A 25,971-nucleotide genomic window follows, 5' to 3' on the forward strand; every position below is an offset into this window, starting at 1 on the left:
GCTCTGCATTTAAATAAAATAACCCAGATGTTAATAATTCATATTTTAAAATTCCAAACTGAATTACAATGCAAGGCACATCCTCTGTTTTTTTACTTGTGTGGGCTTTTGAATTTTTTGTTTGGTTTGGTTTGGTTTGGGGTTGTTTGTTTGTTTTGTTTGTTTTGAGATGGGGCCCCGTGTTGCCCATTCCAGCCCTTGAACTTCTGATCCCCTGGTGGGTCTCAGGCCACCTTGCCATGTTGTTTCACGATGGAAAATTTACTCCATTTATTTGAGATCTTGCCCTCAGAAATTTCAATGAGTTTGCTTAGGCTAATAGGTGACGATATTATAAGAACAGTTTTTTACACAATGAAAGGCTTTACCATCATTAATTTTATTAACTTTATTGAGATAGAATATATATATATATATATATATATATATATATATATATTGAACTCAATGTGTTACAGATCCACTGCTAAAGTAATTTTAGAAAAATTTATCAAACCCCAAAGATACTCTGTATTAATCATCAGTAATTTTAACTTATAAAAATTATAGCCTTGGGCTACTCATCTACCTTGTTCTCAGATCTGTATATTCTGGAATTTTATGTCCACATCCATATGACATGTGGCCTTCTCTGGCTGCCTCCTCTTAGTCAGAGCAATGCTGCAACGCAGCACCACGGTGCAACATGTGCCAGTTCCATCACACAGCTGAAATGTGTGACTTGAATGTCCATGCCACTATTGTTGATTTGCTAAAAGGCACATCTGGGTTGCCAACTGGAGTTATGAATTATTCTATTAGCAACATTTTGTATAAATTATGGCTATACCAGGCAAACAGTCAAAAGAGAGGAAGGCTTGTAGTAGTAAATACATATTTGCTGAATTTTTCTGCTAGAAGTACCGTCAGAGGTATAGAGAACACATTCCTGAAATCTGGCCATTAGAATTATGAGGTAGGAAGACACAGAGAGGAGCTTTTGCTGGCCACTTAGCACCGCCAGCAGCAGCAGCAGCAGCAATCATCATTTGTACTTCAGAGAAATCTGTTTGGATTTTAGGAATGAATCACACTGAAATTAGATGCCAACGTATGTGGCAAAATGCAGAAGGCTGAATCACAGTTTACTGCTATGGGGTCCTGCCAAGCTTTGCCATTCTTTCAGAGGAGGGCTTCCCTGGGCAACCAGCCTCCTCAGGTAGTCACTGGGCTCCAGCTGGGGGATGTCAGGGTTCTGTCTGTAATATTTCTGCAATTTCTCTAGAACTGTGGGCAGCCCAACTGAGGCAGCATAGTACATGGGCCCGCCCATGTGCCTTGGCCACCCGTACCCGTGCAAGTAGATGACATCAATGTGCTCTGGGCTAGCGGCCATCCCCTCCTCCAAGATGCGGAATGCCTCGTTGATAAGGGAATATAAGCAACGCTCCAGGATCTCCTCCTTGCTGATGGAGCGCTGCTTGATGCGATGGGTTTCTCTATACTGTGACAGGAACTTAGAAAGCCAGGGATCAGGTTTGTGGATGCGACCCAGTGGCTTGTCATACTGATACCAGCCCTTACCTGTCTTCTGACCAAATCGCCCAGCTTCACAGAGCATATCAGCAATTGGGGAGTACCTGATGTTGCCCCTCTTTCGGGAGGGGGTTCCTGGAGGTAAGGACGGTCCAGTAAGGCCTTGCCCTTTGCGAACTTTCCAACCCACGTCTAGCCCTGCGAGGTCAGACACCCTGAAGGGTCCCATTCTAAAACCAAACTCTTCTAAGACCCCATCTACATCCTCTGGCTTACTACCTTCCTCTAACAAGAAATAGCCCTGGTTGTAATAGGGAGCCAACATTCGATTCCCAACAAATCCATAGCAGTTACCAACAACGACTCCAATCTTTCCAATCCTTTTGGATAAGCTCATAACTGTGGCGATGGTAGTAGGGGAAGAGTATCGGCTAGGAATGACCTCTAGTAGCCTCATGATGTGGGCTGGAGAGAAGAAGTGGGTGCCAATCACCAGCTGGGGGCGATCTGTGGAAGAAGCAATGTCATCCACATCCAGCGCTGAGGTATTGGTGCACAGAAAGGCTCCCGGCTTGCACAGGGCTGACAGTTCAGCGAAGACCTTCTTCTTCAGGTTCATATCTTCGAACACTGCTTCAATCACTAAATCCACACTGGAAAGCTCCTTTGTGGATGAGCAGAACCTGAGGTTTGGTTTTGCTGAAGCTTGGCCGCTCTTGGATGCTTCCTTTTCCAAGGTGGAGGTTATTATCTTCTTTGCGGTATCCAGCTGCTTTGGGTCTGACTCTACGGCAACCACAGGGATCCCCACCCTTGCAAAAGAGATGGCGATGCCTCGGCCCATCGTTCCCAAGCCTGTGGATTCAGAGAGAAGGAAAGAAAACGTGATTTGTTTGTGCTGGGAGCCAAACAGCTGGTCGCTGGTAGAAGGCACCTGTGGCAAAGTGACATTTTAAAAGAATGACCCCAGGGATAGAGCTGCTGGTCACTGCCACACATGAGACCCTAGCTCCCATGCCTAGCACCAATAATTCATAAAAACACTGGGATTGGGCAGTGAACAGAAATGGGTTGAATAGTTCATGCACTGTTAAGTGCTCTGGGGGAAATAAAAATCACTAGGATTCCTATACACAGATCCACATAAGCTCTTAGGACTAATAGACAAATCCAGTCAAGTTCCAGGACGTAAAGTCTGTACCTAAAAGCAACTGTGTTCCCTTTATTTATGATTCCTAATGCTTTCCCGCTATACTTGTAGATTGGTGCCTAGCCTAGTTGTCATCAGAGAGGCTTCACCCAGCAACTGATGGGAACTGATGCAGAGGCCCACAGCCAAACATTAGATTGAGCTCAGGGAATCCCATGGAAGTCTAGGAGGAACGATTGTAGGAGCCAGAGGGGTCAAGGACACTACCAGAAAACCCACATAATCAGCTAACCAGGGTTCACAGATATTGAGCTGACAATCAGGAAGCTGGCAGGGGAAAGATCTGCGTCCTCTGCATATATGTGACTGCTGTATACCTTGGTCTTCTTGTGGGATTCCTAATAGTGGGGGCAGGGCTGTCTCTGACTCTTTTGCCTGGTTTTGGGACCCTTTTCCTTCCACTGGGTTGCCTCAAATCTTAATACAGGGAAGGTGCCTAGTCTTTACTGCAACTTGATATGCCATGTTTAGCAACTTGATATCTCTGGGAGGCCTGCCCTTTCCCAAGGGAAAGAGAGAAGGAGTGGATGAGGGGGGAATCTGTGGGGGAGGGAATTGGAGGAGAGGAGAGAGAGGAAACTGTGGTTTGGATGTAAATAATAATAGTAGTAATTTAAAAATATTTATTTCTCTGTGTGCATTATATCACAGACATCAGTATAAGGAGTTGGGTGTCCTTGTCTATCCTTTCTCCCTATTCCTTTTGAAGCAGGGACTTCTGTCTTAAGAGGCCGAGAGCTTGTGTCTTTTCACCTAGTCTGGAAGCCAGCAAGCACAGTGATACCCTTGTCTTTATCCACCCCCCTCCTGGAAACAGGTGTTACAGGTGTTTGTGGGGAGGGGCTGCTCAAGCTGTCACATGGATGCTAGGATCAAAACTTTGATGTTCATTATTTCAAATCAGCTATTCTTTTTCTTTCTTTCCTTCTTTCTTTCTTTTTTTTTTTTTGTTTGTTTTGTTTTGTTTTTTCAAGACAGGGTTTCTCTGTATTGCCTTGGCTGTCCTGGAGCTCACTCTGTAGACCAGGCTGGCCTCAAACTCAGAGATCCACCTGCCTCTGCCACCCAAGTACTAGGCATGTACCACCACTGCCTGGCTAGAGCAGTTACTCTTAACTGCTGAGCCATCTCTCCAGCCCCCAATATATCTTCACATATTAGCAATGAACTGTATGAAAATAAGAAAGCAATTCTACCTACAATAACATAAAAAAAACTATACTTATGGAATACATTTAACAAAGGAGGACTTGTGTACTAAAACCAATGAAACACCATTGGAAAAAAATTAAAGAGTATCCAAGGTATTTATTGTTCAGTGTTAAAGTGCTTGCGTGCACAAGGCTCTGAGTCTGATACCTGACATTGAAAACAAGAAAAGAAAAGGAAAAAAGAAAGAGGGAAAGAAATAAAAAGAATCAAAATCACCTAGATATTGGCAGAAAGACAGCCAATGTTCATGGACCAGAAAAAAATTTAGTATTGTTAGGATGAAATATCAAAATAATCTGTAGAGCCAATGCAAGCACTATACCACCCCAACTTTTTGCATAATTAACACTAGATTCTAAAATTCACATAGAAATGCAAGAAACCTAGAAGAGTCAAAACAGTATTTTTAAAAATTGGAGATGGGGTTGGAGAGATGGCTCAGCAATTAAGAGCACTGGCTGCTCTTCCAGAGGTCCTGAGTTCAATTCCCAGCCACCACATGGTGACTCACAACCATCTGTAATGGGATCTGATGCCCTCTTCTGGTGTGTCTGAAGACAGCAACAATGTACTCACATATATAAAATAAACAAATCTTTCCAAAAAAAGTTGGGAAAGTCACTCTTCCCAGGTTCAATAATTAAGACAAAAATATAGTATTCAAGGCAGTGAACAGAGGGTATATGCTGAGAGCCGGAAACAAACTCCACTCGTATAGCTTATGTGTGGACAGGACTGCCACAGTTGGAAAGTCCCTAGAGCTGACCCGCAGGATGGAAAGAGTTTATAGGCTCCGACAAGAATTAACAAGCATTAACATGAGTACCATGTTCAACAAAATAATAGCTTCCCCAAGCAAGTGACATTTGAAATGTGCTGTGCTTTTCATACAACAGTGCCATTGCACATATGAACCGACAACAGCTCTGGCTGCACACACAAGACCTGCACAACATCTAGCCAGACACAATCCCAGCATAAAGGGGAGGAGGGCAGGACGTCTACCTGCAAGCTTCGGGCTATTGGCCAGTGAATGGCTGTTGGCATGAGAAGTCAGTTTTCCCTCCTCCCTGGAGGCTTCCCATGTGCATGTAGGATGGCCTTACACCATGCACCTGCTAGCAGCACTAAGTGACTTCCATGATTTTGAAAAAGAGAGAGAACACATGAAATAGGAAAAAAAAATAATAATGGCGGGGAGGCTAAGGGAGGAACTGAGGGAAAGGGGAAGCGGGGAGCTTGATCCAGACACAATGGACACATGTATGAACTTCTCAATCGATTAAAAGAAACCCGCAGGTTTGGGAATATGCTTACCAAGAACACCAACCGAGGAGACGGGCTGAGCAGATGCTGTTTTCCAAGATGCTCCTGAGGGAGTCGACCACTTATTTGCAGACTTTTCAGCAAAAAAGGCGTACTGCAGGGCTCTAGCCTGCCCTGACCCCCGAAGGTACATAAACAGCTTTTCTTCTTCCTTGATGGCCACTTCATATGGATGCTTCACGGAGGCCTGGACTGAACGGACACAAGTCTCCGGAGCCAGGCGGCCAGGGTACTGCTTCCGTACCTTGGCAATGGCTTCTGCAAAAACACTGTCCATGTTGGGCAAGCTTGGGACTGGCTTGTTTAGGATCCTGCGGGGTTCTATGGGTTTACCTGAAAGGAAGTGGTAAAGGTCAGAGTATCGTAAGCATAGCAGAAAGAGAACAGGACTGCCCAAGAACAAAACGACAGTGTGGTGCGTGGTTCCCACAACCCAGTCAGACGCTTCGCACTACAATATCTAATGAAACACGATATCCAAAGACTGTAATCTTAGTAACTTCAGGCCGTAAAGTAGACGATCGAAAGTATTATGCTACTAATTCAGACATGAAAGGTGCAGTCTCTTTTTATTCTGAGGCCAAGACAACTTTATAATATATTAAATATTAATCTGTACAAAGAGTACAGTCCTTACTTAATATCATCTATTCAAAGTTATTCACATTCTTTCCCTAATAATGACAAAATCTTTAAAATACCGTAACAGATGGAAATGTTATATGGGGCAACAATTGGCAATGAAAAAGAATTGTAAGTTCATTGATAAGGACTTGCAGTATAGTAAATTGATTTTTAATACAGGAGAAAAGATAGTCCACATGGCAAAAAGAGTATTTTTTTTCCTTCCCTCCAAAAGGTGGTGGGATAGCTGACTACAAAGGTAGGATAACTGACACACAGGTAGGAGAACCAGATACCCAGGTGGGAGAACTGGATACCCAGGTGGGAGAACTGGATACCCAGGTGGGAGAACTGGATACCCAGGTGGGAGAACTGGATACACAGGTGGGAGAACTAGATACCCAGGTGGGATAACTTGATACACAGGTACTAAATAAGTAAATGAACTCTGTTCCCTGCCAAGCACCCACCTCAAAACAAGCCATAATTTCACTGAACTCCTAATACTATACATTTTTCAAGGGAGGGGGCGAACAAAGGAACTTGAGCTAGGCACCAGAACCATATGGTTCTATAATCTTCTTAATTCAATGAAATGACTTTAAAATCAGATAAACATGCACTCATGCATGTGCAAGCATGCACACACATACACACACACACACACACACACACACACACACCCCAAATCACAGTTACCAAAACTCAGCACCACATAATGGGTTCTAAGATCTACCATCTCAAGAACGAGCCATCATAGCATAAAAGACAAAACAAAACAAAACAAACAAAAAAAAAAAAACGGAAGGCTGGACCAAAGCAGAGGCTCAGCCAGGCTTGTGACCACTTCTACCCTTGGTTCTGCTCACAGATTTTTACAAACCAAGGGGGTCATACTTCAGACAGACACAAATGTAGTCCTCTCCCACACACCCTGCTGCCAACTGTGCAGGAAGAGATTACCAGTCTGCCTAAAGAGACTCAATGTGTACCTCACATAAATGTTTCCTTAGAGACAAAAGACTCAAGGCTCCTTTCCTCTTACTCTGACCCAATGTGCTGCACCCATGTCAGACTCCACAAATGACAGAGACAACAACTGCCTATCGTCAACTCTAGGAAGGCCACTCATGGCAGGTGGCACCTCTACAGGAGGCCTCCTGTGTGGGTCAGGTCACTCCACACCTTGGAAATATTTACAGACAGAAAAAAAGGTAGATTACAAGGAGCAAGCAGTAAAATGAAAAGCAAGACCAAGGAAAGCACTAGGAAAAAAGGAAAAGGAAAAACATCCTTGGCTCCTCTTGTCTGTCTGTCTGTCTCTCTCTCACACATACACACCCACACACACCACACACACCACTTATCACTCAGGCAGAGCCTCACCACAGAAACACTTGTTCACCACAAGCAAGTTACACACCTCCATCCACTCTTCTCAACAAAGTTTTAAAACCATCACAAAGAATTGCCCCTAGCCAGAACCTTAGGCAACTTGAGTTTTAAGGCAGACGATGGCTCAACGTTGGGGTGCCACCAAGTGGACAAACTCTAATGTTGCTGAGACCAGCATCATTTTGTTTTATAGACTTTGGGGTTTAATGTTTAGAATTAACTTTAAAAACCAAAAGCAATAAACACCCTGGACCATCGTGTAAGTGTGATAGACCTTGGTTCTAATCCTCTCTCTGAAGCACTCAACTCTCAAAGCTGAATTCAGGGAAACTAGGGAAGGACAGAACTTCCTATGGGACCCAGGCTGCTACAAATGGAAATCAATAGTGACCTGGGGCGCTCTCTGCAAGCAAATTATGCAAGTCGGTGGCCACAAGCCAGGTCAGTGTCCACAAGTCAAGCAGCCCTCCCTGGGGCACAGAGACACAGACCAGTGACAGTAGCCTGGGAGGCAGAGCGCTGCAGGGAGGGTGCCTCCACACGGGCAGGATTTGCTGACTCCTAGTTAGAAGGCAGCAGTATTTTCCCATCAATACCTCCTCTTTGTAGTGTGAGTGCCACTGTCACACCAAACCTACAACTAGTTGGACCATAAAAAACAATTTCAAAAACTGGTCCCTGCCAGGGGCATGCCTTGGAGTGACCTGAGCCTTCCGTGTCACTAAGTGGAGATTAGCACACACTCCGTGCTGCCTGGGGTCCGACAATCTTCATGAGTATTTTCTTAGGCAATTTTAGCGTCTCCCTGCTCAGAGGCTGCAGCCGCCATAAACTTTCCCGCAGAGGTTGTCAAGCCAGTTGGCTTCTGTAGTGATTTTCTCGAAAGAAGGCTAGTGAGAGCTAAACTCTGGCTTTACACTCAGCTCCCGGTTACGTCCTCAGCTACGGGTTCAATTTTTTCTAGCTTTAAAGGCGCAGCTTGAAGTAAAAAACAAAAACAACAAAACCAAACCAAACCAAAAACAAAACCCAGTAAGCCATCTATCAGTAGGTGGTGCTAAAGGCACACTTGAAGGAATACCGCTGGTCTACAAGCCAGCAGGGGCAGAAGTCACTTGCCCAAGACAGAGGCCGCTGTCTCTGAGAGCCCTGCAGAGCCTGACCAGCTACATACTTGTTCCCCTGTTTCAACTTTAATTCTAATTTTCAAGCCGGAAAAAAACCACTCATAGGGTATAAAATCCCCCAAAGCACGGCAGAGTAAAGTATAGAGCATTGCCTTTGAACTTCAGCAAATGTCCAGTTCCACTCCAGAAAGAGTCATTCCACTGCCTGTGAACGCTTCCGACATACACAGAAGTTATGCATACCCACTCTCAGCATATTTACCTTCTCTTCCACCCCACCCCCTTGTTTCCTTACACCATCCGCAAAACATCACTTAAAATAGCATTGTTTTCGTTAGCTGATACAACATACCATGGAGTTTATGCCAGATCAATGCGGTTTAAAGCTTGGCTACATTCTATTACGTGAATGCCCCATCAGCTGCTGAAGGAGTTCCTTATTAGAATGCATGTTTAGCTTATTCCTAATCTTGCGCTATTTTCTATTATTGTTTACCTATAACCGTCTGAGCAAATTTGATGGCTTCTTCAACTGGGTCTGACTTTACAACTACATCCAGAATTCCAAGCTTGAGTGCTTCATCTGTTGAAATATGTCTTCCTGGATCAAAAGGAAATAAAACAAATCAAATAACAGTGCGAGGACCCACTGGGGCATTGCTCTGTCTAGTGGGGAAGGTTGCCATTCCTGGAGATACGAACTGGTAAGTGAAATGCCCAAGGCCAACCTGGCTACTGTACTTGGTGATTTGGTTTTGAGACTGGGTCTCACTATGTAGCTCTGGCTGCCCAGGAACTCCACACATAGACCAGGCTGGTCTCAAACTCAGAGATCCACTTGTCTCTGACTCCTGAGTGCTGGGATTAAGGGGTATGAACCACCACGCCCAAGCTGAACTATTGTGGTTGAACATCCCTACAGATGTGGCCTTCGAACTTGAATTAAGCGGTAGCTCTGATTCTTACTGTTAGAGAAACCGCAGGGAACTGTGGGAGGACTCCAGTTTCATCTCTGATAAATGGAGGTAATTATGCTTACTATAGTAATTCTGAGGATTCAGTAAAGGATGAGTGGTCTCTTTATATCCTTATAGAGGTGTATAACCCTATGTGTCTGTATAGAAGTGTGAGAAATGGTTGGATTTGGGGCTGTAGTACCTCCTGCAGACACAACGCTGGTGGGCTGAACAGGGGAGCCTACATTGATTAGGTTGGCACTCCACCAAGTACAGTGAGAACCACGTAGGAGAAGTCAGACAGGGTTTTATTCCTTTCTGGCTAGTGAGCACCTTGACTCTGACCTAGATTACAGACTGGGCGAGCTTGGCGAGCCTGCTCCCTACGGAGGTTTCGAAGGAAGCAGACACCATTAAACAGCTGCTCCTTCGATGCCCTGGCAGAGAACTGAAGCCCTAATCCCAACCTTGGTGGAATCAGCGCTCCGCTGAGGGTTCTTTTGCTTCATCAAAACCTTCCAAACCTCCTCATCCGGCGAGATGGGTGGGGCAGGCGAGTGCTGTCAAGTGACCTCTGTATAAAGATGCCCTCCTTAGGCAGGGCAAAAAGACCAAGGCATGGAAAATAAAATCTGGGCACTACAAGGAGCTCTGGGATAACAAGATGGGGAATGTGAGCTGCCCATGGAGGGGCTGGCTGTTGCACAGAAAGAATATCATGGGTATGTTTTCGGTTAATAATGCCTTGACAACGGTCCAGTTCTGATCTGAACTACTAACAAGTAAACACAAGGAAGCCCTGCATGTTCAACCCAAAGCCTCAGCCAGGTTGAGACTCATTCTTTCTTGGGCCACACACAGTGTAGACTGAACCTCTGTCTAGTAGGCTGTGAAACAAAAGTGCTGGAAGATGAGCCGTGGAGAGACCCAGAGTGACCAAGAGCACATCCCACACATTTGACACTGCTACGTTTCCTTCCAAATTTCTTTAAGAGTTTTTCCAAAGCTTAAAATTTCAATGTCGTCATGGAATGTCTCTGAGTTACCTGAGCTATCATTTTAAAGCCAACCCCCAGCCCAGTCACCAGATCACAACATCTACTCAAGAAGACAGGCGTGTGATTCCTGTGCCAGCGTCTCCCGATTCACAGGGCCTTTGCTACACAAGTCAAACCTGTCCATCTCAGAGTCCCTGCTTCTTTTCTCATGGTGCTAGAATGGTGGCAGCCCATGAGTCGGAGGTGGGCCAAGCTGGTGGTATCCTGTGGAAGCCAGCCAAGTTCCCTTCGCTCTTCTTTGTTTAAGAAGTGGTTTTTCTTCCTGATTTTACTCTGTGGCACTCTTAGCTTCCTGACAAGTTTCTTCAATTTCTTCACTGGTTTAATTCTGTAAACCTTTGGGTTTGCAAACTCAGAACCCATGCATATATTCTATGACTTTATTTCTATTTTGTCTTTTGCTGAAGAACCTGAATTTAGGCAGAATGCTAATTCCAAGCATTCTTTGAAGAAATAGAAATCACTTCAAATACTTCTCATTCTTTAAAATATACCATCATTAAACAATTGGTAACCTGATTATTTGAGTGAATATGAATTCAATATATCTAGTTTCCTTCCATACACCCCATTTAAGAGGACAAAGTTATTTTTAATTCATATAGACTGTTGATTTCTATACTGGCACATGTAGATATTGTTTTTCTGTCAGTTTTTTAAAATCAGGTCATATAGATATCTAATATTAGTTCTAAAAAATCACCCATTTATATTCTTAGAAATTAAAGAGCTAGTATTTTCATAGGTTTTATCTGTCAATATTTACTGTACTAGAAATTAAAATGGAACCTTAGAATGGCTTCTGAATAATTTTAAAATGATGAGAAATTTATTAAACGTTTACACAACCTTTTGCTAAAATAGTGGAATTTAAACCTTTGCTATGTTAACTGCTCATTCAATAGGACGGCATCTGCAAGTGGGAGCCCCATCTTAACCTTACTTAGAAAACAGCAATATCGGGCTGGAGCCGATGAAAAGGGAACTCTAAGAAGCATCTAAGCACAGTACACAATCTGCATCACCCTTTGGTGGGGACTGCTACTGTGCACACGATGAAAGGAAAGATGGCGCACAAGCGCACACTTAACCACACTTGTTTGGAATAAATACCTGATTTTATGCCAAGGAGCAAACCCAGGTTTCATGCAAGCTGGACAAGCTCCCTACAACTAAGCTACACCCACAGCCCCAGACATTAAACTTCCTAAGCCAGGTCTGACTGTTATGGTTCCTATATGAGCATGTAGTCTATAGATTAAAAAAAGATAAACTTCCATAAACCCCAGGTTGATGAGCCGTTTGCTCACGTACACGGGGTCCTCATGGAAATATTTGGGAAGTGCTTAGGAAGGTTATTGAAACAATATTTTACAGATGACAAAATTTGGAGTCAGAGAAGCAAGCAAAGTAGCCTCCTTAGAACGCACATGGGTAGTAAGTGACCAAGACAAGATTTTCTAGATTGGAGTCTAGTACTCCACATTGATCCAAATCATAACTGGGGTTTCCACTGACCTGAGGTAATCAAGTCAAGAGCAACAGGAACTCCGACGACCCTGGGGAGAAGCTGGGTTCCTCTCGCACCAGGAAGAACCCCCAGTGTCACTTCTGGGAAGCCAACACGAGCCTACAAAACATTAAAGACAGAAAGGCCACCATAAAGAGACAGTGCAAGTGAGCTCAAGGGATTCTACCCATAAGAAACAGTTGCACTGAATTCAGCAACAGTGCCAAGAGGACACAGTGTCTGCGGTCTCCTTTTACTCCTGTCGAAAAGACACATACTCCCTTGCTTGGACACATTTTTCCCTTTGACTGCATAATGACATGCCACAGATAACAAAGTAGCCTCTACAGCTCTCAGGGTTCCTGCAAGCATCAGAATGTGAACACAAGACCCAGAGGAGGGGAAAGAATGATACAGAGCTTCTCCCATCTCCACGCTACAAAGAATATTCACAACTTAACAATAAAAGGACAACTGACTAATAATGGGCTGATTATCTAGATAAACAACACCCCAAAGAAAGCACACAAGTGGCAAATGGTGCTCAGAATCCTTAGCTGTTGGGGATGTGGATGTAAGCCATGATGAAATGCATGTGATGCCTGCCAAATGAGTACAATAAAAAAGGCAGGTGCTCAACTGGGCAGCTCAGACACTCAGACTGGACCACTACAGAGATGACTGGCAAGGTAGCTGCCAAGGATGGCACACATATTCATGAAGTGTTTCATAGTTTTCAATAGAGAAAGTACCATCAGAGCACAAGTAATTCTCAGGGGGAAACAGTAAAAGTGGGGGGAGTTTTAATTAGGAAAGGGAAAGGTGATTTAAAAAAAAACAGAAGAGGGAAGAGGATAAACTGTGAAGATGTTTGAAAGAGTCATAAGGTATCAAACTATTATTTATCTACTTAAGATTACATATAACACACTTAAATCTGTATCTATGCATACATATATGTTTTAAATGGTATTTTCCCATCAGGACTGATAATGCTACCCACAGGAGTCATAGGTTATTTAACAAAAAAAAAAAAAAAACAAAAAAAAAAAACCCAACACCAGACATGAGAAGTCCCCATTTGAGCTGTTGGTCATGACTGTTCAAGAGGCTCCCAACACACTATAGAATCAAAATGCAGAGTTGTAGAGTCCAGTCCCAGTGGAACATCTACAAAACAACTCTGGAACTTAAGGCCCAGGGGACACTGTGAAAAGGGGGTAGGGACCAAACAATTGAGCATCAGCTCTCAAGATGCACAGGACCGTCAGCAGTAAGTCAGCATCAGCTCTCAAGATGCACAGGACCGTCAGCAGTAAGTCAGCTGTTCGAAGCCATCAGCCCCAGGCATAGGCCACACTTAGAGCTGGCACTGAAGACAAGGCCCACCCTAACTGTGCCCCTGGGAGCCTCTTACCTTTGCATTGGCAATCCGATAGTGACAGCCCAAGGCCAGCTCTAGTCCTCCTCCAAGAGCCACACCTTGGATGGCGGCTACCACTGGCTTCTGGTATCGCTGTATTTCATCTACCAAGCTTCCTAATGGGAGGCCAGTGGGAAATTTAAAGCCATGGATATCAGCACCTAAAGACACAGGGACAAGGAAGTGGTTCAGAAGAACTGAGTCATGGTCACTGACACAAGGAGACCCAGCCAGTTTTAGAACTTCAGATGCTTTGGAGCTGAGAGGTGCTTTATTCTCTGGCTATAAGTGGAAGGAAATGAGAGAAAAATCCAGTCTTTACAGTGAACCATGTAACCTTCCACATTCTGTGTTCCCATTTTGTAGTGAGAAGCTCTAAGTTTGGGGAAATTTAAAAGCTCGGAAAAGGAACTAGGTTCTTTACTAAGTCTATCATTTTGAAAATCAGTGCCTCTTGCTGTTCACCACTCTATTTTAGAAGAATGTTGGGCTGGAGAGATGGCTCAGTGGTTAAGAGCAGTGACTGCTCCTCCAGAGGTCCTGAGTTCAACTCCCAGCAACATGGTGGCTTACAACCATCTATAATGGGATCTGGTGCCCTCTTCTGGTGTGTCTGAAGACAGCGACAGTGTATTCATACACATAAAATTTAAAAAATCTTAACAACAACAACAACAAAAGAATGTTGCCCTTTCTTCACTAAGAGCATAAACCATTACAGTGTCAGATGTCACAGGAAAAGGGTAAACTACCTATGTCGGTAACCAGCTTAGTACTGATATATTTCCTGAAAGCATTTTAAAAATGATTTATTAATTTTTGTTTTGTAGGTATGGTGGTTTTGTCTGCATGCTATGGCTGAGCACACATGCCTGCAGTGCTTGTGGGGTCCAGAAGAGGGCTCAAGATTTCCTGGAAATGGAGTTATGGATGGTTGGGAGTGGCGGCCATCCCACCTCAATGGGAGTGGGAATCAAACCTGAGCAGCTAGTGCTGTTAACCACTGAGCCATCTCTCTAGCTCCTGATAGATTTTATTTTTATTTTTATTTATTTATTTTGGTTTTTCGAGACAGGGTTTCTCTGTGTAGCCCTGGCTGTCCTGGAACTCACTCTGTAGACCAGGCTGGCCTCGAACTCAGAAATCCACCTGCTTCTGCCTCCCAAGTGCTGGAATTAAAGGTGTTCACCACCAATGCCCGGCTCGATAGATTTCTTATGAGTAAGAAAATGAACATGGCTTGTCCTTCTGGATTATAAAATGATGCGGGAATTATAAACATGTAAAACCTGTACAACAGCAACCACGAAGGACCACGTAAACATCTCCACACAGAGATAAAGCTTAAGACTTTGGTGAGTTCTTAGTCCTCCCACTCATATGTTAGTGCATTTATGGTCTGCACGGGCAATTTACTCTTTTTGTCTCAATACCCAACTTGAAGTTCAGTATGTATTTCTAACAAGGAGAACAGACTGTAAAGCCTTATTTCTTGTCTTTTACATGGCAGAATACATAATTCATATAGTGTTTCCATAGGGCATCAGTAAGCTTGGTATCAATTTAATCTGTCTCTTCCTCAACCATTCTCACCTGGACTTGCTGAGCATTAAAATGTGTATAAAAAATATTGCTTTGGTTTTGGTTAGTGAATCATCTCTACAGTGCTGAGCAGGCAATGTAAGCAGTGATTTTATGGCCAGTGTTTTTATATTGTTTTTTTTTTGTTTTTTTTTTTTTTTATCGTCACCCCAGAACTGGTGTACTCTCAGGCTACCATTTACAAATACTGAAGACCTCTGGTATTGGGCCCTCATTCCCATGTGACTTCTGTCAAAGGGTGCAATGCATTCATTCTTGGGGCAGGGAAAGAAAGAGGTGCTGTGTGTGGACTACACCAGAGGAGTCATCACTTCAGATATTTGTGCTGTGCCTTGTCAGGCAGACCCAGAGAAACAGTGCTATGGTCACTGGGGGTAGGGGCTGTCTGAAGGAAAATGGGCTTCATTTCCAGACTCTGGATAAACAGTCATGCTTCCCGAACAGGTTCTGAGTACAGACACTGTACAAGGATAGTCAGCTAAGGCATCTCACTAAGCCTCACACAACCTCGGTCCGCTAGAAATCATGGACCCTGCTCTATAGGCAGAGACAATGATGTAAGGATGTCAGAGACTGGCCCAAGCTCACGCAGGATAGAAGGGACATATGTAGAGCAGACACACATCAGCACGTTTATGGCAGGCAGCAGCTATCAGCCATCAAGACTAGAATGAAATGTTCTTCAAAGGCCACCCAGTCCTGTCTGCGCCCCATCACCCATGATGCTTTTCACCTCCACTCTAGTGTCCCTAGTCACTACCCAAAGGGATAGCCGATGTACTGCTGGGCATTATCTGGGTATAATTCTAGAGGTAATGGGAATGATCTAGACACTTAATTACCTGCAGAGAAGTTGCCATTTGCTCCACAGATCACGATGGCTCTAATCGTCTGGTCCAATCTAGCTTTCTGGAGTCCATTCCTTACTTCCGTGATTACAGTTGGACTAAAAGAAAAAAAAATCCATACAGCAAATTAATCAAAATTAAATCTCTACCCTATTATTTCTTTACTAATGAACCACTGAACAGTTATGGTGGATAAAAAAAAAAACAGATTCTTACCAAAGAATTTTCACTATTTGTTCAAGAAATAAAATATCTACTGTCAATTAAGCACTGGGCTGATAAAATTATTCCACTTTAAAAGCATTATTAGTTTCCTCCCTTGTGCTCTAACTTTGATCATGAAAAGTTAGTAACCAGTTCTAAATGTGTTATACATGACATTCGCAAGTACAGAATTATCTGATAGGTATAAACATGCAATTGCTGTGTAAAGTGTAAGATCTGAGTGTGGTGGTAAAGGCACTAAGAAGGCAGGCAGCACAGAACTTTGGAAGGGACAAATTTTCCTTCAATTTCTCATGCTTTTAGAACAGAAAAGATAAAGGAGAACCTGTCTAGGACATGTGGCAGGGGTGCTAGTTATTTCAGACATCCATTCCCCTTCACCTTCTTCTAACACCTGCTTCTTAGCTGGATCCATGGTGGCCCAAAGCAAAGACTACATTTCCCAGAACTTTGAAAGGGACATGCTTTGCAGCACAGTCCGCCCAAGCCACTAAGTTCTCTTGATACCTGCAACATTAAGGAAGATTTCTGGAAAACAGTGGACAAGATTTCCTACTTTTCTTTTCTCCCTATTCCTGGCAAAAATACAGGTGAGATGGTTGGACAGAAGTGTTCTTCTTGTACCAAGAGGTAGAAGGTATGTACGGAGGACTGCAGGACAGACTCTGAGGGTTGTGGAGCAGCTATTCTGGACTACTGTGAGAGAAGTCACTAGTCTTTGTTTAATTCACTGTCTTTGAAAGTTTCCTGTCTGTGGAAGCCAAATTCCACGCTAATTAATTCAGGAGGGAAAGGCAAGGGCAAAGAAACATTGAGCAAGACCTACAGTAGATGCTCTACCCAGGTTCAGTATATGAGGGAGCAGCTATAGAAAGTACAGCTAAAGCCACGGGACGGGAACTGTCCCAGAGGAACAGGGACTCGAGTCAGGTCAGTCTCCATTCAAGGAGTAGGGAATGCTCAGTGACCCCATTCAGGAGAGTTTGTCGCAAGGGAAAGAGAGAATTTGCCAAGTGGATTAGGATGGTAAAGGAGGGGAACCTAAATCATGGGCTGTCAGCTGCACGGAAGATAGCAGCAAGCTCCAACCCATTTTGCTTGAAATTCTCTGTATTCTGGGCAGAACCTTCCCTCTGGTATGGAAAAAGCAAACTGTTACAGAAGCGGTGCTACGATAACAGGACAACGACCCACAGGTACAGGAGATACTTGCGCTGAGGAGCGATAATTACCTTTCACCCAGTTACTTTTTAGCGACACACAACTAAACAGAACCTCCCACGCCTGATTCATTACTAGGAAAGGGAATAAACAGAATCTGAACCATTAAGTAATACTGAGAAGTCCAAAAGGCTGAGGAGTTGTCCATCTGGGTAGACTTGCTTCTGGGAAACCATGCCCCCAGCCTAACAAAGCCCCTCACACATTCAAGTCTGGCAGATAAACCACTGCAGTACTCTCACACACCCCATACAAATCTTCATTCCCAAACTACTTACAACAAATCAGAACACATGCACGCTGCACAGCTCACAGTGCACTGCTTGACAGTGACGACAAAAGGACACAAGACAAGGTCTCATCCTCATTGGGAACTCAACTGTTGTGGACAGAACACTATTTTCTCTCTATGGGCAAATGGTAGGAAAGGACCTCACTGCCAAACTGTCTCCTTCTGGATTTCCCTCTCCTGGGATCCACTGGGGAAAGGGCTGGGAGTTTATATGGCAACCATCTCCTCTTCTTTTATACACATTTTTGTTTCTTTTGAAAACTCACAAACAGAAAAGAAGAAAAATGGCTACCAATCAGAGGCTTGACTGGGCCGGATGAGGGTACCTACGTGCTCTCTCAGGAAAGAGAGATGCCAGGAAGACATGTGACCCAAGCTCTGTTTTACTACGTGAACCTTTTCCATCTTTGGAATTATTAAAAACAAAAACAAACAACCAAAATGATCAGGAAACATCTAAAGTTTACTAAATCAAATTTGTGTAATTTTCAAAAAGAAGTTAACAAATAAGAAAATAAAACCTGCAGACCAGATGGGGCTGGGTTTTGAGTTCAAGAAGCATTCTTTTCAGCTGTGCTTTTTATATGCATGTGTCTGTAGCTCGGGTAGAATGCACCGTGTTCTGTCTTCCACAGTGTGGCAGTTTTAGAGATGTGAAAGGCAGTGTTCTGGGAAAGCTGTAGGAATATCTTCTTCAGAGACCCTAGACTTTGACTGGAATAGAAAGAAAATTGGCTCAGACAGCGGTTAAGGGTTTATAATAGTTTTGGGGAGAAAGGAGAAGAATTATTCAGTAGGCAATCATGGTGGCTCTCACCTTTAATCTCAGCACTTGGGAGGCAAAAGCTAGTGAATCTCTGTGAGCTCGAGGCCAGCCAGGGCTATACAGACTGAGACCTGCTCTTTAAAAAAAAGAAAAGAAAAGAAAAAAAGACTCAACGAGCTAGAAAGATAATTTCCCACTAAAAATTAAAAGGGAGAAAGAACAAAAGAATAAAACAAAGGAAAAACTGGGACCATACTCACTTGGTGAACAAGCTGACCCTCATAAATTGGTGAGAACCTCCTTAGAACAGAACAAGGAAGTCCACCGGGGACAAAGGAGCCACTTTCCCTCTGCATAACAACTACCTTTTCCCTAGTTACTTTCTATCCTTTAACCTTTTGCTTTCAACTGGTTAATTAGAAATGAAATCTGATCAGGAAAACAGATTGTGAGTCATGACATTACAAGGCATGTGCAGTGGATATGGGCACCCTTCTAGGGCCCGTTCTAGACTACGGAAATCGCCACCCGGAAGGCCTGTTGTGGGGAAGACTTAGGCATGCCGCCTAAGACCCCAGATTTCTCAGATTTCCCAGAGAGAGCCTTAGGAAGGTAATTGTGCAGAATGGGTGGAACGCTGCTGTGTTTCAGGCCTCAGGCACCCGAGTGGACTCACAATCTTTAAAACCTGTCTTGGCTGAATGGCAGATGGGATACAGAAGGTCACTGCAGTTTACTTCTGGGTAAAGAATGGCAGCCAGTGGTGGCTCACATCTGTAATCCCAGCGCTTGGATGCTGGAGGCAAGAGGATTGCCAGAAGTTCAGGGCCAGTCTGCATTACAGGGTGAAATCTTGTTTCAAAAATCCAAAGCAAACAGCACTAGCAAACCCTCAGACAACAATGAAAGATTGGGCTCAACCAAAATCACCCCACTCGGTGGCATGAGGAGAGACTGGCGTTTCCTATCCTGACCACACATTTCTTCTCATGGATGTGTTTGGTAACATTGAAAGCTCCAAAACTAGAAATAAAGAGAAAGGATGGGATGCCATAGGGAACACACACACACACACACACGCCCCTGTAATCCACTTTCCGGGACCAGGCCCGATCACCAAGTGTGTGCTAAACCTACACTCAGGTCAAGCAAAGTGTCTGGCTAAACTCAGTGAGGAATTGAAACTGTTTCTCTGGGTAAATCCCGGGAGGACTCAGGTAAGCATGTTTATAATTGTCTGGTTACTTTTCACCCTTGAATCTGGAGGAAATAAAAGCTCTTGCTTTTGACTGATTTATTAGTAACTGTATCATGACACAGCTTGAGAGCTGCTACATAATATTTACAAGTCCACAAAGCATATGCATTTCCCTCTGCATCTGTGGAAAATAGGTTCCCTCTCCCCTCAAGGCACCTAAATCCTCATATAGTGAAGTCCCTAATAGAAAGTGAGATAGTATTCTAATGTGCACACATCATTTTTAGACTACTTACAATAGCCCACTATTGGCTGGAAACAGTAAATATGTGTTAGACCTCACTACTCAAAAAATATTTGCAAGGAAGAAAATAATCTATGTGTTCATTAGGGAACCTTCCCTGATGGGTGTGACCAGTTCCTCACCCAGGGTTGGCTGAATGGCAGACCAGAGGGATGGCTATTTTTCCTTCTGGATTACGAATGACACCAACTGAGCCAAACAACCTCTGTGGGCACCACTGGGGTAAGGTATTGCTTCTTCCCACTTTACCTAGCCTCTCCTCTTTATGTTTGTGGTACTTTGGGGGAAAGTTCATAAATAGGAAAAACTGGAAAAGGAAATTAGCTTTGTTTGGTTTTCTCTAGGTTAAGGGGAGAAAGGAAACTAAATAAAGGGTAATTGTGAGCCTCGGGGTCAAGCGTCTCCTGTGTTCCCCGGGGAATGCTCCAGCTTTGAAGATTTAGGTGATTCAGAAGGGACCAAAGTTCTGCAGCACTGGAAAGACCCCAGCAGCCAGAACAAGTGTGTCCTCATCACCATACTGCCAGGAAAAGAGGACAAAGCAAGGAGATGAATGCCCACTGAGAGGGGCCACAGAGTGAGGAGACATTTCCTGAGTGCCCACCATGTCCTTCAGCTTCTTTGAACACAGCTGGCTTTTCATCTTCAACTGTTAATTTTTAAACCTTAGCTTTATCAAATTAAGACTCATCTAAAAACAATCAGGATTTTTTTTTTTTCAAAAACAGAAAATATACCAAAGAAACCTCTAGGGTTAAGTTTGGTTTTAAAAAAAAAAGTTTTCAACCGGGCGTGGTGGCGCACGCCTTTAATCCCAGCACTCGGGAGGCAGAGGCAGGCGGATTTCTGAGTTGGAGGCCAACCTGGTCTACAGAGTGAGTTCCAGGACAGCCAAGGCTACACAGAGAAACCCTGTCTCGAAAAACCAAAAAAAAAAAAAAAAAAAAAAAGAAAAGAAAAAGTTTTCAGTTATGAGTGTGCGTCCTCAGTTCTAACATCAAACATAAGGTTTCTTACTATGTGAATTACAGAAGAAAAAAAAAAAGCCATGGCCATTGTTTTCAGAGGCAGGGCTAGAACTCTTCTAAGTTGCACACTCAGAAACCGGGCTTCAAAGGAAAGCAAGTGTGGCTGGCTAATCTAGCAATGAAAGGGCTACACTCGCTCTTTGGAAAAACCCCAAATCATTTCAATTAGCATATCTCACCTAGCTAGGAAGATGTAACTTCAAACAAACAAGCAAACAAACAAACAAACAACTAGAAAAGGGCAGAGGAGAGAGGAAAGAAAAGCATTTTCTTAAGTGGGTTATCTGTCCACTTAGTGAATTAGCTATCAAGGGGCAAAAATCCCTGCTCTTTACCCACAGGGAGAAAGATCCTCTAAGAACCCACTTTGGCTAAGGCCAGCAACGAGGAGTCCAAACCTTAGGCGACACAGAGGGTGCTTGCCCTGCGTACCATGGTTACCTTTCCCCCAGTCACTTTTCACCCTTTAACCCAGAGAAAAACACACAGGACCTCGCCTTTTCAACTGGCTACTTAGAAACCCAGTCTGATCGTGAAATAGATTTAAAAGCATTACATAATATCTAGAAGTCCAAAAATTACATGCAACTGCTCCTCAGTATATGTGTGAAATTGGTTCTAAGACTTTCCATCCCTCCCAGAATTCCAAATTCCTCATAATGTTCAAGTCCCTAATGAAAAAGTCTCATTCTGCATATAAAATATATTAATTTCTATATGGTTTAATAATATCCCAGAAAATGAAAATGCTTGTTAATAGTTTTTATACAAGAAAAAAAAAAAGAGGTGTGTACACACACACACACACATTATAGAAACCTAAACATACTGGATAAAACCACACTTTCTATCCATGGTTGGCTGGTGTGAGCCCAGGGATACAAAGGGCTGGCTGTTTTTAAGAGAAGGTCTCAGTTTGAGCTGGCATTAACCTTAGTCAGTGTTAGGAGAGGACAAGACTTCTCTCATTCCAACCCATCCTTCCTCTTGTGTTCTCCTAGACCCTTGAAAAACTCAGAAGTGGGAAAAGGGAAATGGTTGTAACTGATACAGTTCTATTAAATTCAGCTGACTGAGAGGTTCCAGCAAGGTAAGGCACAGGAGATCTGAGAAAGCACCTTGGCTCTCCCCTGTCCCCCACCCCACCCTCTGCTTTGCCCCCACGCTCCCACCTCTTCTAAAGTCAGGTGTGTAAGTGGTATCTAGAGTGATGCTAACATTCACTGGCTGAGAAAATAGCTCAGTTAAAGTACTTGCCACAAAAGCAGCAAGACTGGAGACCAGAACTATATAAATGGTGGGTGGGAGTGGTGGCCAGGAGACAGGGACCCTTGGGGCAGGCTAGCTAGCTACTTGACTAGCCACATTGGTAAGCTCTGAGTTCAACTGCAAGACTCATCCTTGAGGGAAGACTTACAAGGTCAACCACCAACTTCTCGAACACAATAGGCAGGTCTAAGTGTAAACACACACACATACACACATGTAAATCTGAACGTGCATACATGTACAGCACACCTATATAAAGATTAAAAAACAAAAGAAAAACCAACCAAACAAACAAACAAATAAACAAACAAAAACTCAATATACCATTTTGTGAGCGCTGGCCTAAATCCCTCAGCTTCTTTGACCATGGCAGAATTTTTCTACTGAAATTTTTTTTGGCCGGGAGTGGGGGGTGGGGTGCTGTTGTTACTTAAACCAAAGCTTCTCAAATCAAATTTGTGACCTACAACCAGCTTTGTTGTTGTTGTTGTTATTTTAAATAAAAAAACAAAAAACTAGAATATTCCAAAATCTATAGCTTGTAAGGATTGACTGGGTTTCAGGAACTCCTGTTTTTAGTTCTACATGTTGTATGCATGTGTGCATCTTCAAATTTTATGTATTTAAATTAAATTTAAGGTTTTTGTTTTAACTAAGTTGATTATAGTTATAAAAAAATGCTGAAAACCATTGCTCTGTGAGATAGTAGTTAGGAAGAAACTGAACCTTCCCAGAATGGAGAAAAACATGGCTGCCCTCTCAAGGAAGGGTTTTAATTGTTGGGAAAAGAGAATTAGATAATTTACAATACCTCGTTCATATAGAAAGAGATAGGTTCCTGCATAAAATTAGAAAGAAGGTGGGAAGATGGAAGAGAGGGAGGAAAACAACAACAACAACAAAAATTAAGGTAAAAAACAAGGATGATAAGCTATTAAAGTTGGTGAACAATTTACCTAAAATTAAAGTTCAGAGAAAAACATGGGAACGTGTAGGGTCTAAGAGAAAAAAAGATCTCCACGAGGCTGAAGCAGATACTGAGCAAGTGGGCTACTGCAGGGGACTGACCACAGGCTACTCAGAGATACAAGGAGGTCCTAAAAGTGTGGAGTCATTTACAATACAGTCTCCATTGCATTTACCTTAGATTTCTCCTGACTGGGGAGGGACACAGCAGGTAAATGCTAGAGACACACCAGAGAGTACCAGAAGGAGTGGTTGTGAGACTGGAACATTTCCCTCCTGACCTCTAGATGGACATAGTTAGTGCTCACGATCAGAGAGTTCAGTAGAATCCCTCTATCAAGTAATCCTATCAGTACATGAGCGCCCCACATGGATACGGAGCCATATTGCTTATGCTTTCTTTGTGAGATCACGTGCTGTAACCACTAGCTGGTTTCTGGGCTGAGATCAAGAGTGAGATTGGCATGATCAGTAATTTGCTTCTGCCCTGCCCCAAAGTGGCCAGTAATTTCTGCATATTATGTATTAATCATTGCCATCCTTCATAATAACATAAGTGCAGTATTAAGTCAAGTGTGTGGTAGCACATACCTTTAATCCCAATGATTGGGAGGCAGAGGACAGTGGCTCTCTGCAAGTTCAAGGCTAGCCTAGTTCACATAGCTAATCCAGGTCAGCCCGAACTACAAAGACGCTGTTTCAAAACAAACAAACCCAAACCCAAAACAACAACAACAACAACAACCCCCCCCTTTTTTTTTTAGCCTCCATGAGTGCCAGGGCATGTGATACACAGATATACTTGCAGGTAAAAGACCCATACATACACATAAAATAATAATAATTTTTAAGTTTAAAAAATAAAATCTAATAACAGTGTGGTTTTAAATCTCAGTTAAAATGAACATGTCTCCTCTTTTCTGTTGTTTGCTTGCTTTTAAGATTTTTTTTTTTTTTGAGACAGGGTCTGAGTAGATCAACAGTTCCTTCTGCCGCAGCCTCCTGAATGCTTCGATTCCAGGTGTGTGCCACCCCAGCATCTGTTTGGTGGTGGGAATTTTCAAATGGCCTATGTTTACTTTATTTATTCTGCTATTGTGCAGCTAGTTCCTTGGGATTGACTCATTCCCCCCTGAAGGGGCTAAGACTGGGGATGCTAAAGAGACTGACAGGGCACTGAAAGCTAAACACATCTACTGATGTTTAAGACGCCCAGGAAGCTCAGAAACCTGTAAGATTCATAAGATCCGTCTCCAAAGTTACAGGAGAGAAGCAATTGTGAGGAGGGGCCTCCCCACGAGTTGGGGTGGGCTTTCCAGGGGTTCCGTTGTTTTGGAAGCAACTATATTCTTGTAACTAGCCTCAGTAAAGTCATCTACTGAGCTAGACTTGGGTGGGATCGATTACTTGGTATCTCCCAGCCAAACTGCTGTAAGTTTGGATTGAGCCTGTTTGCCAAAGATCACCAATGCTGGGCTTGTTGGGGGTTGACTTTCATGGAAGGACTGGACCAGAACACTCTGAGTATCCAGCCACCCCTCTTTGCCCTAATTGTACCCTTGGGTCTCTGGGAAGGACCAGAGGATATAGGTAGGGAAGGGCTAGGGGAGGGGGGTCTTAACTGCCATGGGGAGTCATGATCTTTGCTGGGGAGGGCTGATTCCAATGTGGCAGTTCTAAAGTCACTCATGCTCCTGTCCCCGTCCTCCCCTCCCCCCACCTGCCCCCAGCGCACCACCCTGTTCTGAAAGTAAGCCTAAACCCATTGCATTGGTCCCCTGCAGAGTGAACAGGGCTGGAACTGTACCTAGGTTTGTCCTTTAGGCTGTAAGGTCTCACCTGAGAAAAGGGTTTTAGCAAGGTCTCACCAGTGAAAATTATACAGTATCTGTCACAATCCTGTCCGCCACTTCTGCAATGTATGGGTGACTCCTCCTGAGGCTAATATAGAATTATACTCTATTCGCTCTATTCGCCGGTTATATGGAGTGAACAGGGTAAATGAATATCATTTTTTTTCAAAAAGACAGATCTCATTTATAATAGTAATGTGCTAAGTGCATTGCACAGGAGAGCATTGCAGGTGATATAAATGAAACTTCAGCTTTTCAGAAAATACTATCTAGTAGGCCTCCTCTGACAGGGAGAGTTGACACTCAAGGCACTAAACTCTGCTTTTCTAGTCAGCTAACTATAGCTTTTGGCATCACAGAGACGCTGGGGTTGCAAGCCGGTAGGAAGGTTGCAGGAAGGGGGTTCAAGCAGACACTTGCTGCATCAACCTCACCTTTGTAAGTTCCTGATTCGCCAGAACCAAACGTGGGCCGCGCAGTGAGGTCAACAGCAGACAGACGGAAGGCCGGAGCCAGCTGCTCATTGGCCCGTCCTTCCAGCTGAGACAAGCCCCCTCCTAGACCCGCCACACCCCACTGTCCCGGCGGTGTTACCTGATGGCATTGACCGGTGGGTTACAGAGGCGGATCATCGCCAGGGAGTGGGGCAGCCTCAGATACTCAGCCATTTTCTCAAGGTATCCTGCGCCTCTGATGTCTGGGGCAGCCCGGGGCTCCTTTTCTGGGCCGCCCTGAGAGGAGGGGCGTGCTCTGAGCCAATGGGAGCCGCTGCTACCGCCTCCTGCCCCTTGCACTTCGTGCTCCCTGGGGCGGGCTGCGCTCCAAGGAGCGCGATCTTCCTATGCTTCCAAAGGGAATGTCCATAGGCAAGCCGAGCTGCTGGGTCGCACCACCAACGTCAACCACATGTTTACAAAACAGCCATTTACCAGGGCACGAAGCCCCGGCCTTCTCTAGTTCTGTCCCTTCTAAAGGCTGGGATTTTTCACAGTTCATCCAGGAACTGCACACATATTATGGGCTGGACGTAGGCTGCAGCCTGA

At 43.9% G+C, this 25,971-nt stretch overlaps 1 protein-coding gene and 1 non-coding gene across 2 annotated transcripts; one reads left to right on the forward strand and one right to left on the reverse strand.

The window, feature by feature from the left end:
- Window positions 1-358: 358 nt before the first annotated feature.
- Ehhadh (enoyl-CoA hydratase and 3-hydroxyacyl CoA dehydrogenase) lies at window positions 359-25,654 on the reverse strand. The gene is made up of 7 exons (XM_021185505.3): window positions 25,523-25,654; window positions 15,801-15,904; window positions 13,351-13,517; window positions 11,942-12,053; window positions 8,906-9,010; window positions 5,255-5,596; window positions 359-2,370 (listed from the first exon to the last, which is right to left on the reverse strand). The coding sequence occupies exons 1-7, from the start codon at window positions 25,594-25,596 to the stop codon at window positions 1,118-1,120; spliced, it is 2,157 nt and encodes a 718-aa protein (XP_021041164.1). The 5' UTR covers window positions 25,597-25,654; the 3' UTR covers window positions 359-1,117.
- Window positions 12,565-12,670, forward strand: LOC115029596 (U6 spliceosomal RNA). Its single transcript, XR_003835166.1, has one exon. It is a non-coding gene; the product is annotated as a U6 spliceosomal RNA (small nuclear RNA).
- Window positions 25,655-25,971: the final 317 nt, after the last annotated feature.

This window comes from Mus caroli, unplaced genomic scaffold, assembly GCF_978045245.1.
Source record: "Mus caroli unplaced genomic scaffold, Mus_caroli_1 scaffold_17, whole genome shotgun sequence".
Classification (NCBI taxonomy): Eukaryota; Metazoa; Chordata; class Mammalia; order Rodentia; family Muridae; genus Mus; species Mus caroli.